The following is a 12,371-nucleotide window of genomic DNA, read 5'->3' as shown; positions in this document are numbered from 1 at the left end:
ATAATTTAGATGCACCTATTTTTCTCTGTCTCTTCAGGTTGCATTAATGGCTGGTTTAGTTTCTCACTTGGATGGACTTGTAGATTCAGCATTGAGGTGCTTGAATAATATTGACTTATTGGAAGGTTTGTCTATGAATTTTTCTCCAGATGGCTCGGTGCATAGTAGTAGTCGACTCAAAAGTTGTATATATGCAAGCACAATGCTAGATGGTTTCTTTCAGTGCCCTCTTTATTCCTCTCCCTATTCTGAAAATCTATCACTTACAATAACTTTTCGAAAGTGGTTTTGGAGTAAAATTTCTCTCTTAATTCCGAGGAAGTTTATATCACCAATTGCCTGGAATATCCATTATGATACATATAATAAGAGACCAAGTATATAATATAAAAGGTAATGCAGTTTATTCGCACTCTCTTTAACATTAGTAGAAAGCTTACTATCGTGACATCGGCAATCGATAATTAAGCATCTAGGTATATTATTTAAAACAGCAAGGAAGTCAAGCTTGTGGCATTTTGCAAAATTGCATTCTGCTCATGGTCAGTTAAAAGCGTCATGATTACCCCTTCCGGGAGGGTGGGTAAAGTGTTTGTCTGCCTCTATTCACAATTTATGTTACATTATACTTGCACCAAATGGTTAATGATATGTGCAGCTTAGAGGTTTTGGCAGATGCTCCATGGCTCGCCTTTGTCTTTGAGTTTTTGACTCAATAGGGTATGGGACATGGGTTTGCTTTTTGAACTTTTGGAGATAATGTTAATGAATATGATAAGAACAAGATTATAAAGAGGAAAAGAGAAGGCAAAGTTCTGATTTATTTCCGTGTTAGAGCAGTAGCAATGTGCAACAATTGCGTGAAGCACATGTGATTGTTGCCACTTACCTCAGTTCTCCAAGAATTTTTCATGTTTGACCCCGTATGTCTTTGACAAAAGACCTGATCAAATACTCAAATTCATGTGTCTTTTGCATCTGTTGTAAAGCCTCCTTTGTCTGAAATTTTAAGAGGCGTTTATGCATGTTGTATCAAGAAGCAACCAAATTTAAGACATTCCACCCTTTCTCGCAAATCCCAGTTTTATGGTAGTTTTCCTTGGTAAACTATTGAATTGCAATAACATTATCTGCAGGCTCAAGGATGCCCAAGGACATTGATGGGTTTCAATCAATATTATGCAAATTTTGCAGTCTTATTGTTATGATTCCAGGTTTTTTAATCTGTTCCTCTTCAGTTCTATTTTGTTTGTCCTTTGTAATGCTTCTGTATCTTGTGATCTTGGAACTTAGGAGTTAGGACAGAATGCTGGAAGTAAGACATAGTAATATCAACTGGTTGGAATGGCCACCTGGTGCACCTATAATGTGAAGAATTACGTGAACAAACTGCATATGGATGTAGTGTAGCGGACAAAATATGCACTAATTACAAAAATTTGAGTCAAGTCTGACATTTTCCAGTATCCCAATAAACATGGGCTAAAATGCTCAAAATAAAGTGGGACACATATAGGAAAAAGTGGTTATTCAAAAGCTGCTTGAAGAATAGTCAAATAATCAAAGATAATGTCGGTTTGATCGATAAAGCATAAACTATTCTCTGCCTGAATTTTGTGGAGAAGTAAATCGACTCCACCCTGTTGGTAACATCTTTCTAACCAATATAAGCAAAATGTTAAACATACAAATTTGCTCCGATAATAGATGTCAAAAAATCTTAGAATGAAGATCACACTATCTTGCCAATGAGATTTACAATATTGCCTTATGTCCTGGATTCTCATTCTAGGTGACATTGAACGAGGAGTCACTAGCATCCCCAGGAACATGTTTTCCATCCTCAGCTCCTTGTCATGGTGAGACAACCTTATTTCTTCTTTTATTTTATTTTATTGCATTTGCATTCCATTCTCTATTAATGTTCTATTGTTGTGTTACCAGGATGCTGCCAAGTATGAAGGTGAAGGTGTTATGTGCACTCATCTTAACATTTGCTGCATTATCACAGAAGAATCTCCTGTACCATTCAATACATGATGAGGTATTCCTGTTGTTTCATATCTAAGAATTTTGGTTATACATTACATCAATTTTCAGATATATAGTATTTCATGCAAGGAATCTGTTAGTATGTGGTTAAGCTTGTAAAAGGATATCATTTGTGCTAAAGCAATTAAAGATGATTTATGGAGATTAACTACCTGGTGCTATAATTAGGCACTAGCAGATTACTCTTGTATATAGTGAGATCTGGAGCAATATATAGAATATATTGGACAAGGAAGTTTTCCATAATGATGCATTGCATCATCATCTCAGCATCTAGCTCTTATGCTCAGGTCTATAAGGTATCTAAAGCCAAGCACATTGATATCCTGTTATCCAGCTTAGCAGATAAGATGGTTATTCTCCTTCTTGGGAATATCATTCATAAGGGCAGCAGTGACATAGAGCATGATAGTGTAGCCTCATCTGACATTTACATTAGTGATAACTAGAGATGTATTCTGAACCAAGGGATAGGTGTCGCTACTGTGCAATGCATCAACTATAGTCGCTACTGTGCAATGCATCAACTATAGTGAAGTAGGAAGAAATTATATTCCTTCTAAAGTCAGCTTATTAAGAAATGAGATAGGTTGAATGAAATGATTCACTTCGTTCAGGATGAGCTGGCTCTTTGTATGGGAAAATGGTTATGGATATTCACATGTGAGGAGAATGCTATGGGAAGAAGGTGATTTAGGTGAAGTGTGGATGTTAAGGAGGTGACAATTATGTATAACGACAAGCGTGTGGAAACGAATTATAAAAGGGAATTCATTGGATTCTAGATGGGAAATGTATACTGAATATGGTTCTGGCTTGATGTATGGTGTGGTGACACCACAGTGAAAGAAGGCTTCCCAAATTTATTTTCTATTACGAGTAAAATGCAATAATGAGCTCAAAGGTTTGATCTCTGACATGAAATTCAAAAGCACTGGGGCAAGGAACAGGGGGAAAGAAACCTTAATTGTGGATCCATGAATATCAAGATTATTTCTTGGAATGTGAGGGGATTGAACCGTAGAAAGAAGAGGAGGGTGGTGGGTAGTCTGATTACCAAATGGAAAGCCGATATTTTCTGCTTCCAGGAGACAAAATTAGAAGGAGATATAGAAGAGGTGGTTTACCAACTATGGGGTAACAGGGGAATTAGGTTTATGCAATTGGAGGCTAGTGGTACTAGAGGGGGTATCTTAATGTTATGGGATAGTAGAGTATGGAAGGGGGAGGTGATAACTACAGGCTCTTATTCTCTAACCTGCAGGTTTGAGTCACAAACCCAAGATTTTAGCTGGCATATGACAGGGGTATATGCTCCAAATTGTGATATAGAAAGGCAGAAAGTGTGGTGGGAGATTGGGGCTGTAAGGGGTCTCTTTCTTGGACCCTGGGTGGTTGCCGGAGATTTCAACATAATTAGATTTCCCTCTGAAAAAAGAAATTGCACTAGATTCACTAGAGCAATGATAGAATTTTCAGATTTTATTGAGGATATGGAGCTGATTGACCCTCAGATGGAAGGGGGAAATTACACATGGGCCAGCGGGAGCACACAAGAGACATCCTCTAGAATTGATAGATTTCTCATATCAGTGGAATGGAGTGAGTGTTTCAGGAACATCAGGCAGGAGATTCTTCCTAGAGTTTGCTCAGATCACACCCCTTTAGTCTTGCAATGTGGGAATTGGGAGCAAACTAAATCCTATTTCAAGTTTGAAAATTGGTGGCTGGAGACTGCAGGTTTCACTGCCAGAGTTCAAGATTGGTGGACTTCTCTTGAGATAGAAGGAAGACCCGACTATATCCTTGCCTGCAAACTTAAAGCTCTTAAAGGAAAGCTGAAAGAGTGGAGTCTTAGTAGCTATGGCAATCTGGAGAGGGAGAAAGCTGTTATACTGAATCAAATAACTAAACTGGAGCTATTCAGCAACAAAGGGACCTAAATCAGGAGGAAAGAGCCAAGAAAGCTAGACTCTTCATGGAATTTGAAGAGTATGCCATAAAGGAAGAAATAGCATGGAGGCAAAGATCCAGAGTATTATGGCTCAAACAGGGAGACAAGAACACTAAGTTTTTCCAAAAAATCGCTAATGCGCATAAGAGGAACAATACTATTGACAACCTGATAGTGGAAGGGCAGATCATTGAAGAGCCTGAAGCTATTAAAAAAGAGATTACTGACTTTTATCTTAAGTTGTATTCAGAGACTGAGGGTTGGAGACCTACCTGCAGCATGACCAATTGCCCTACAATCTCCGAAGAAGAACAACAAGCTTTGCAGAATCATTTTGAAGAAGAAGAGGTCTTACACTGTTTGAAATTGTGTGCAATAGACAAAGCCCCTGGACCAGATGGGTACACTATGGGATTCTTCATCAAATGCTGGGAGGTGGTGAAGACAGACATCATGGCAACTATTCAGAACTTCCATTCTCAGGAGATGTTTGAGAAAAGCTTTAATGCAACCTATGTGACTCTGATTCCTAAAAAGAATGGAGCAAAGGAGCTAAGAGATTTCAGGCCTATTAGCTTAATAGGAAGCATATACAAGTTGATTTCTAAAATTCTCACTGAAAGACTTAAGAAAGTGATGCACAAACTAGTTGACTCACACCAGATGGCTTTCATTAAAGGGAGACAAATCACAGATGCTGTATTGATTGCTAATGAATGTATACACTCTAGGATTAAGGAGAAGGAGCCAGGAATAATGTGCAAGCTAGATATCGAGAAAGCGTATGATCATGTCAATTGGAATTTCCTCCTGGGAATTCTCCACAAGATGGGGTTTGGAAGGAAGTGGATCAGTTGGATGAAATTTTGTATTAGTACTGTTAGGTTCTCTATTTTGATTAATGGATCTCCAGTAGGGTTTTTCCCTTCTCAAAGGGGCTTGAGACAAGGTGACCCCCTTTCACCTTTCCTTTTCATACTAGCTATGGAAGGTTTGAACAATATGTTGAAGACTGCTCACTATAATGGGTGGATTAAGGGATTCAACGTAGCAAATAATCAAGATGAGAGGTTAGAAATAACTCACTTACAATATGCAGATGATACCCTTATTTTTTGTGGAACAGAAGAGAGTCAAGTAAAGTACCTCAGGATTATCCTCATCCTCTTTGAAGCTGTCTCTGGTCTTCACATTAACTGGAGAAAAAGTCAGATTTTCCCAGTTAATGAGGTGCCTAATATTCAGATGCTGGCAAACATCTTGGGAGGAGAAATAGGCACAACTCCAACTATCTATCTGGGAATGCCTTTGGGAGCAAAAAGCAAATCCAAAGAAATTTGGAATGGAGTTTTGGAAAGATGTGAGAAAAAGCTAGCTAGATGGAAAACACAGTATATCTCTTTGGGAGGTAGACTAGTACTTATTAACTCTGTGCTAGATGCTCTCCCTACCTACATGATGTCTTTATTTCCTCTACCTGCAAGTGTAGAAAATAGATTGGAAACTCTGAGAAGGAACTTTTTATGGCATGGAAATAAAGAAAAAAAAGGATTTCACCTAGTTAACTGGAAGAAGCTGACTATTAGTAAACGAGAAGGTGGATTAGGAATCAAAAACCTTAGGAAGCAGAACAAATGTCTGTTGATGAAGTGGTTATGGAGGTTTCCTAAGGAAGAACAAACACTATGGGGCAAGGTGATAAAGGCAAAATATGGAAAAGAAGGGTTTTGGATGACCAAAGAGGTGAAGAACCCTTATGGAATTAGTCTATGGAGATCAATCCGGAACTTATGGCCAAACCTTTTTCATGACTTAAGTCTTAATGTGAGGGATGGAAGGAAAACGTTATTTTGGGAGGACAACTGGTTAGGAATTGGAAGTTTGAAGAATTTGTTCCCTGATATTTTTACTTTGAATCAGCAACAAGGGGCAACAGTTAAGGAGGTATGGGGTATTGAAGGATGGAACTTGACATTCAGAAGATTGTTACAAGACTGGGAACTAACAACAATAACTGAATTTTACAATACTTTGGAGCAATGCAGAGGATTACAAGAAGGGGAAGACACTTTAGTATGGCAGAAACATAGCAGCGGGAGGTTTACAGTAGGATCAACCTATAAAAATCTGAATCGGGTAGGATCTCAACTCAGCCTATGGCCTTGGAAGCATATCTGGAAAGTCAAAATACCATATAAAGTGGCATGCTTTACTTGGTTGGTGGCTAAAGAAGCAGTACTCACTCAAGAAAACCTCATGAAAAGAGGATTATCAATCTGCTCTAGATGTTATTTGTGTGGCCAAGATGCAGAGACAGTTAGCCATCTGTTTCTACATTGTAGAGTGACAAGACAGCTGTGGGAGTTGTTCATTAACATCAGGGGCATCCGATGGACAATGCCAGGAAGAACCTATGAACTTTTGTCTAGCTGGAACACGGGGGGAGCTCTACATCTAACAAAGATAGATGGAAAATTGTCCCAGCAGCCATTTGGTGGACAATTTGGAAGGAGAGGAATGCAAGGTGTTTTGAAGATATAAGTAGCCCTGTACAGAAGATCAAAATGAATTCTATTCTTCTTTTTAGTTTTTGGTGTAAAGCAGAATATATAGATGACCAGGATTCAATCATAGAAGTCTTAGGCTCCTTGTAAGAAGAACAAGGAAGTTTAATTTTGTTTTGTCCTAGCTCTTCTTGATGTAATCTTGGTTCCAGTACAAAATTTGTGCTGATGATTTATTAATATATTGGATCTGTTACCATCTCAGAAAAAAAAAAAGTCATGTTAGCAGAGGTCCATAAAGTGGTGCGCTTCAGTTGAGTTGAGATGTATTCTTACAGGACCTTTACAGGGCTGGGAATTGAAAAGGTGAAAACATTCTTCCAGAGGTTATAAAGTCACACAGTTCGGAGCGGATGATAGTTAGATTCAGAAAGGGTCGTCTAGTAAATACTTCGTAGTGATGTCATGCTACCATGTTTTGTTTCTGTTGAATGGGTAGAAGCAACACTCGTTTGGAAATCATTATGTAGATCTCGAGCTTCAAGGATGATGGAGTTTTCTATGTTGTATGCAGTATAGGATGTTATTTTGGCATTACAATGGAAAAAATGTATTATCATTAGCTGTTGTTTAACATGAAAACAACTCGGAGATGACACCGACCACCTGGTGTTACATTCGAGGACAGATCCACTAAGGAGGGAGGGGGTGCAGCGGCACCCGCACACCTCGGTCGAAACCCTATATGTATGTGTACTTATATAAGAAATAGTATGAATATGTTGAAATCGCACCCTGATTAACAAAAGGGCGCGGGGTGCCACTGGTGAAGGGCCAAATGACCAGCCCACGAGGCAGGAGTTTGATTCCACCCTGAAAGAGAGGAGGACTTCTGATGGAGCCGAGAGTTCATTGGTTAGGTGATTAGAGCTCTCTTTTGCCCGCTTTGTATTTTTAGCACAAAAAGGAAACTCTGTCTTGTATGCATGATTTGGTAGTTTTTCTGAAGGGCTCAATACATGTTCTTATTATTTTATTCTGTTGTATGACACCAACTTGGTGTCTTATTAACAAACACTTTGATCCATCAAACAAATAAATATTTCAAAACTGCATATTTTCTGTTTATTCTCTCATTGTTTTGTCACTAGAACGAAATCATTTTAGGCCAGTTTCTTATTTATGTTGTAGATGGGATAAAGTTCTGAATGAAAGCCACAAGGAACTTAGGCTTCATCATTCTAGTTGCTATAAAATGGTAACATTTCTTGCCTACCTTAAGGAATATGAAGGACATATGCAGCACAAAATTCCCATCGTGTTTATGTTAAAAAAAAGTTTCTTGTGTTAAAATCTTTAGTTTGCTTTCAAGAAATACAAACTAAAGCATAAAAGTAAAGATGTCCGAGGAATAATTGTAAGATTCCATCCCTTGCTAGAACTGCTGATGAGAGGGTGGCAAGCAGGGGGAGGGAAGGAGAATGATTTTCTGTTAGAGAGGTACTATCAGAATGTTGAGTGTTTGTGTTGGAAAAATACTAAGTTCTTAAGGGATCTCGCATTGGAGAGTTATAATGTGTGTTGTGTTTGATACCTAAAAATAAGTGTCTTGTATATATCAAGTCATCAGTCTTCTCTTCTTTTATTTTTCTTCACTGAGATAGTATTTGGCTATCTACCAGCAACATCTTGAGTGGCCCTTACAGCAGCGTGGGATGAATGCTGCACGAGTATAAAAATGTGTATTGACATTTATGCATAGTAGCCCATTCTCCATGTGGCCATCTTATTTTCTGGTGCAATGAGAAATATACGTTGGGTATTTCGTTTACTGGAATGAAATGCAAGTTATATATATATATATATATATATATATATATATATATATATATATATATATATATTTATTTTATTTTATTTTATTTTATTTTATTTTTTTTTTCTGTTTGGAAAAGGTCATTATAATATTTTAGTGGGCATAAAGGCTTGCACTTTCTGGCATTGTGTGTTACTAAATGATGGACACTACATGGGAAAGATTGTCCTAGAAATGGAACCGCCTACTATATCTTACCAGTTTTTCATTCCTCAGATTTGATATCTACATTTTTTTCTCTTTCTTTCCTAAGTGTCCTAGTGAATTTAACCTCTCAATATTGATTTATCACATATCCAGGTTATGGGCAATGACTCTTTGTTCTATGGTGATCAACAATATATGCGAGAGCTTCTATCTTTTTCTGCGGTTATTCTTCAGAGCTTAATCGATACTGTTTTACAAGAACCAATCCAGGTAACATCTTGCTCATCCCTTGCTCTTGCTTGAGAGGAAAAAGAATAAGGGGACCATTGTTAAGCTAATTCTGAACACTGTCTTTGAAGGCCGCTAGTGGAAATCTTGCACTTGATGCTTGCAATGCTATTGCATCTTCTTTCGAAGTAAGTCACAGTTCTTATTGTTTTTTCTGAAGTTATTGACTGAAGGACCTCACATCCTGTTTGGCATCTGAATCTGTACCTAATAACCAAGACATTCGAATTGATAATAGTACCAAATAGAAAAAGAAATCTTTTTCAAATCCGTCCTATGTGAAAAAGTTGGAAGGTTTGAAACGTGTGATGCAATTGAATAGTCTAAGTTCCCTTGTTTAATCCTAGAATACTTGTTAATCAGGCATGTGAAGGAGCATCTGATATTTGCTCCAAGCTGGTGGAAACTGCCAAGCTGTCTTTGGGTTCTGACAACAAATATCTTCAATCTACTATCAAGTTCCTCAACAGTCGTGAACTTGTGCAAGGGGAGGGTCTTAAAAAGCAGGAAAATAACCTGCTCTGCGAAAGTGTCATGTAGCTTACTTTGTCACTGTAGTCTTCTTTTGTTCTAAGTTGGCATCTGTCAAATGTATAAGAGTACTATTTAAGCTTTTCTGTTGTCCGATTTGTTTGTGTGTATAGTTATATCTTCATTTATATTTTCTACTTTGGTTTCTTAACTTCGGGGGTCATGTATTCTATAGTTTAAATGGGAAAGTTCAAATATGTTATACCACATCCACAAAAAGTACGTTGGTTTATGCTCTATGCCTGTGTTGTCAATCAGTTTTAATTCTTCGGAAACCAATATGTATTCTGATTTAGTTAGAAAAAGGAAATTACTTCCTGTCAGATGCCCTCAAATTTCACTTCTCTTGCCCAAGCTGGAGATGAATATAAAGTTATAAACTCGGTAGCATGTCGATGTCATCAAATGAAACAGAGTTAGTAAAATAAACACAGTTGCAGCGAACTGTCGTTTTGTAAAGAGAACTTTTTTCAAGATTTTCAAACTGAGAATATCATTCCTAGATTGTAATGGAGTTGGGAATTCTTCCCAAAAAAATAAAAAGTTTTAACTTTTCTTGTTTTGCAAAAAAAACTCCAACAAATAGAGTTTGCAAACTTTCAAAACTTTTTACATGCTCTGTTTTTGAAAATCTTCAAATAAACAAGTCATTGAAACTTTATGGTTCCTTTCCATTTCTATTTCTTGGTAGTTTGATAACAAGAGTGGCAGTTAAATAACAGTATACTCTTAGAATAAACAAATTACAAATCATCATCAGACATTTAGGAATATAAAGGAGTTCTAAAATAATTGGAGAAAAAAAAACACATCATCGTGCACTATGACGTGTCAAATATACGTGTTAAAGACGACCTAAACGATCAAACAAACAGAAAATATAGTTGGTAAAGCTTAGATGTATAGCCTCCACAATTCTATGTACTTTTGGTCGGACATTTTGATGTCACATTTTCCACCTCGCGGCTCTGTTTTGTTTTCTTTTCTGCCTCCAAAGTCTTCCTTAGCAGACGCAGCTCTTTTATGTAGTAGTGAAGTCTATCTATGACCAATGCAAGAAACAATGAAAACCCTGCATTTGTACACCAGATCAAAGAAAGACATTATTCTACGTCATATACCAAATATAGTACTGTAAGACAATAACAAAAAAACTAGTACTACTATGCCTCAATTCTAAGTAAGCTGGGGCCGGATATATGAATCTCCACGGTTTCTATTTTAACTCATCTCAATCTAATATTAAATAAAATATTTTTTTCATTGAAAAATACTAGAAGTTCTCTATATCTTCGATTAGACGAAAAAAAACTCTTAGAAAATATTGGACTAAGAAAACGGAATTGGGTTGGAACTTAAGATGATAAGCTCTGGATTTGGGGGTTTCCATTATAGTTGATAATATATTTTACAGGAATTTTTTTTTATCAGGTAATGGATATGTTATGTATAAGCATTTCGTTGATTATGTATCATGTAACAGCCATGACTAAAACTTTATTCAACTAATTTATATAGTCTAAATAGATCTTTTTCTACCAAATATAATGTGACAGAAATTATAAAATAAAAGATGTAAAGGTTGTAATAAGACAAAGATTTACCCAATAGTGACGCTTCTAGGAGGTGATTAGCCAATAGAACTTGATCAGTTGGATTGACAGTGCCAGATTCCGTGGCACGGTTCTGAATTATAGTGACATTGAATAAGATTGAGACTAAAACCACAAATAAGGTTCCACCAGCACTCTTTACTATCACAGGTCCCCTCCCTTGTTTTGATCTATCCAATGCCATCAAAACAGGTTTTCTTAAAGGTGTTCGGAATACGAGGATCAATACCACAGCTACTTCAAAAAATACAAGTGCGAATAACGGTTGAATCATATTGTCGTTGAATGTTCAAAAAACACAACTTTTGGTTGTTGTTGTTGTTGTTATTATTGTTGTTGCTAGTTGTGATGAATTATTGGTGAGGTAAAGGAAAATATTTAACTCAACTCTAAAAGCGTGCTAGTAACAAAGGAAAATGCTTAGGGACTAAGAAGTAGGAAAGAACAAAGGAAATTCCAACTGATTTACTTGTAGTTTGGTTCAGGAATGTGTGTGGTGGCACGCAAATTAAGGCTTCTTTTATTGAACCCCTGAACACGTCAAGGGGAGGCTTCTTGTTTGGATTGCCGCCCCAAATTGCTTCTTGGCCTTATACAAATCCTATGTGCACAATTTGGTTGGGATGTCAAATGGACGAGGTGGTCTGGTGGGTCAAAACAGATTAAGTAAAAGTATGAATCAAGATCTAACTTGTGGGTCGAAATATGTCTTTTTGTCTTTAAATAATCGTATTCATCTTGTGTAAGTTTCATTAGGAATCCTACAACAGTTTCTACATTTTTAGGCTCAAACTCAGAGACCTTTGGTTAAGGGTGGAGCGATCTCATCCATCCTACCATATTCCTTGATAATGGTATCCAAATATGTTCAAATAAATATGAGTCGAATTGTGGGTCATGCCTAACTTAGAACTACTTCTAAAATAATTTCTTCATGCAATTAGATTAAAAAGAATTCTCTTTCTGTATATTCTATTGTTTATTCTTATATTTAATTTAGACGATTTAACTATTTTAGCCCAAAATAACGAATCAAGAATCAATTTGTTTCGACCCTACCAGCTCAATTTAGCACAAGCCTAATATGTCGAGTTTAACCCATTATGATGCACCCTCGATTAACAGGCTCTCCCAACTCGTCAAATTTTGAGCGAGCTCATTTGACACTCCTACATTTGGTACTTAACAATACGAAACAGGCCGACTACACAAATTAGTGTTTGCATCAATTTTAGAGGCATTTTTATGTGTACCCACTTTTGGGGCAACTATTGAATTTATATCCGCATTACACAAATCTTGCAAAGTGTCCCGGTTCGGATTTGAAGTTGTTCAATCTCTTTAATTCAACTTCAAAAATTAAATCTGAATTTCTTCTATTTTTCAAATGCAACTTCAGAAATTTG

General features: G+C 36.9%; 2 protein-coding genes across 5 annotated transcripts in view; one reads left to right on the top strand and one right to left on the bottom strand.

The window, feature by feature from the left end:
* LOC109240187 (UPF0505 protein C16orf62) overlaps positions 1–9,589 on the top strand; it is a 45,247-nt gene extending 35,658 nt beyond the window's left edge. For all 4 annotated transcript variants that reach the window (XM_019406825.1, XM_019406824.1, XM_019406826.1 and 1 more), the window contains 7 exons: positions 38–125; positions 1,137–1,214; positions 1,793–1,859; positions 1,945–2,044; positions 8,687–8,803; positions 8,893–8,949; positions 9,185–9,589. In XM_019406825.1, the coding sequence (XP_019262370.1) occupies positions 38–125; positions 1,137–1,214; positions 1,793–1,859; positions 1,945–2,044; positions 8,687–8,803; positions 8,893–8,949; positions 9,185–9,361 (684 nt within the window). In that variant the 3' untranslated portion in view covers positions 9,362–9,589. The remainder of the gene's footprint in view (positions 1–37; positions 126–1,136; positions 1,215–1,792; positions 1,860–1,944; positions 2,045–8,686; positions 8,804–8,892; positions 8,950–9,184) is intronic.
* Positions 9,590–9,999: 410 nt separating this feature from the next.
* On the bottom strand, positions 10,000–11,436 carry LOC109240185. Its single transcript, XM_019406822.1, has 2 exons — positions 10,957–11,436; positions 10,000–10,424 (listed from the first exon to the last, which is right to left on the bottom strand). The coding sequence occupies exons 1-2, from the start codon at positions 11,237–11,239 to the stop codon at positions 10,270–10,272; spliced, it is 438 nt and encodes a 145-aa protein (XP_019262367.1). The 5' UTR covers positions 11,240–11,436; the 3' UTR covers positions 10,000–10,269.
* Positions 11,437–12,371: the final 935 nt, after the last annotated feature.

The sequence above is a fragment of the Nicotiana attenuata genome, unplaced genomic scaffold, assembly GCF_001879085.1.
Source record: "Nicotiana attenuata strain UT unplaced genomic scaffold, NIATTr2, whole genome shotgun sequence".
Classification (NCBI taxonomy): domain Eukaryota; kingdom Viridiplantae; phylum Streptophyta; class Magnoliopsida; order Solanales; family Solanaceae; genus Nicotiana; species Nicotiana attenuata.
Note: the sequence above shows the minus strand (reverse complement) of the source record. Positions and strands in the feature narration are given on the sequence as shown.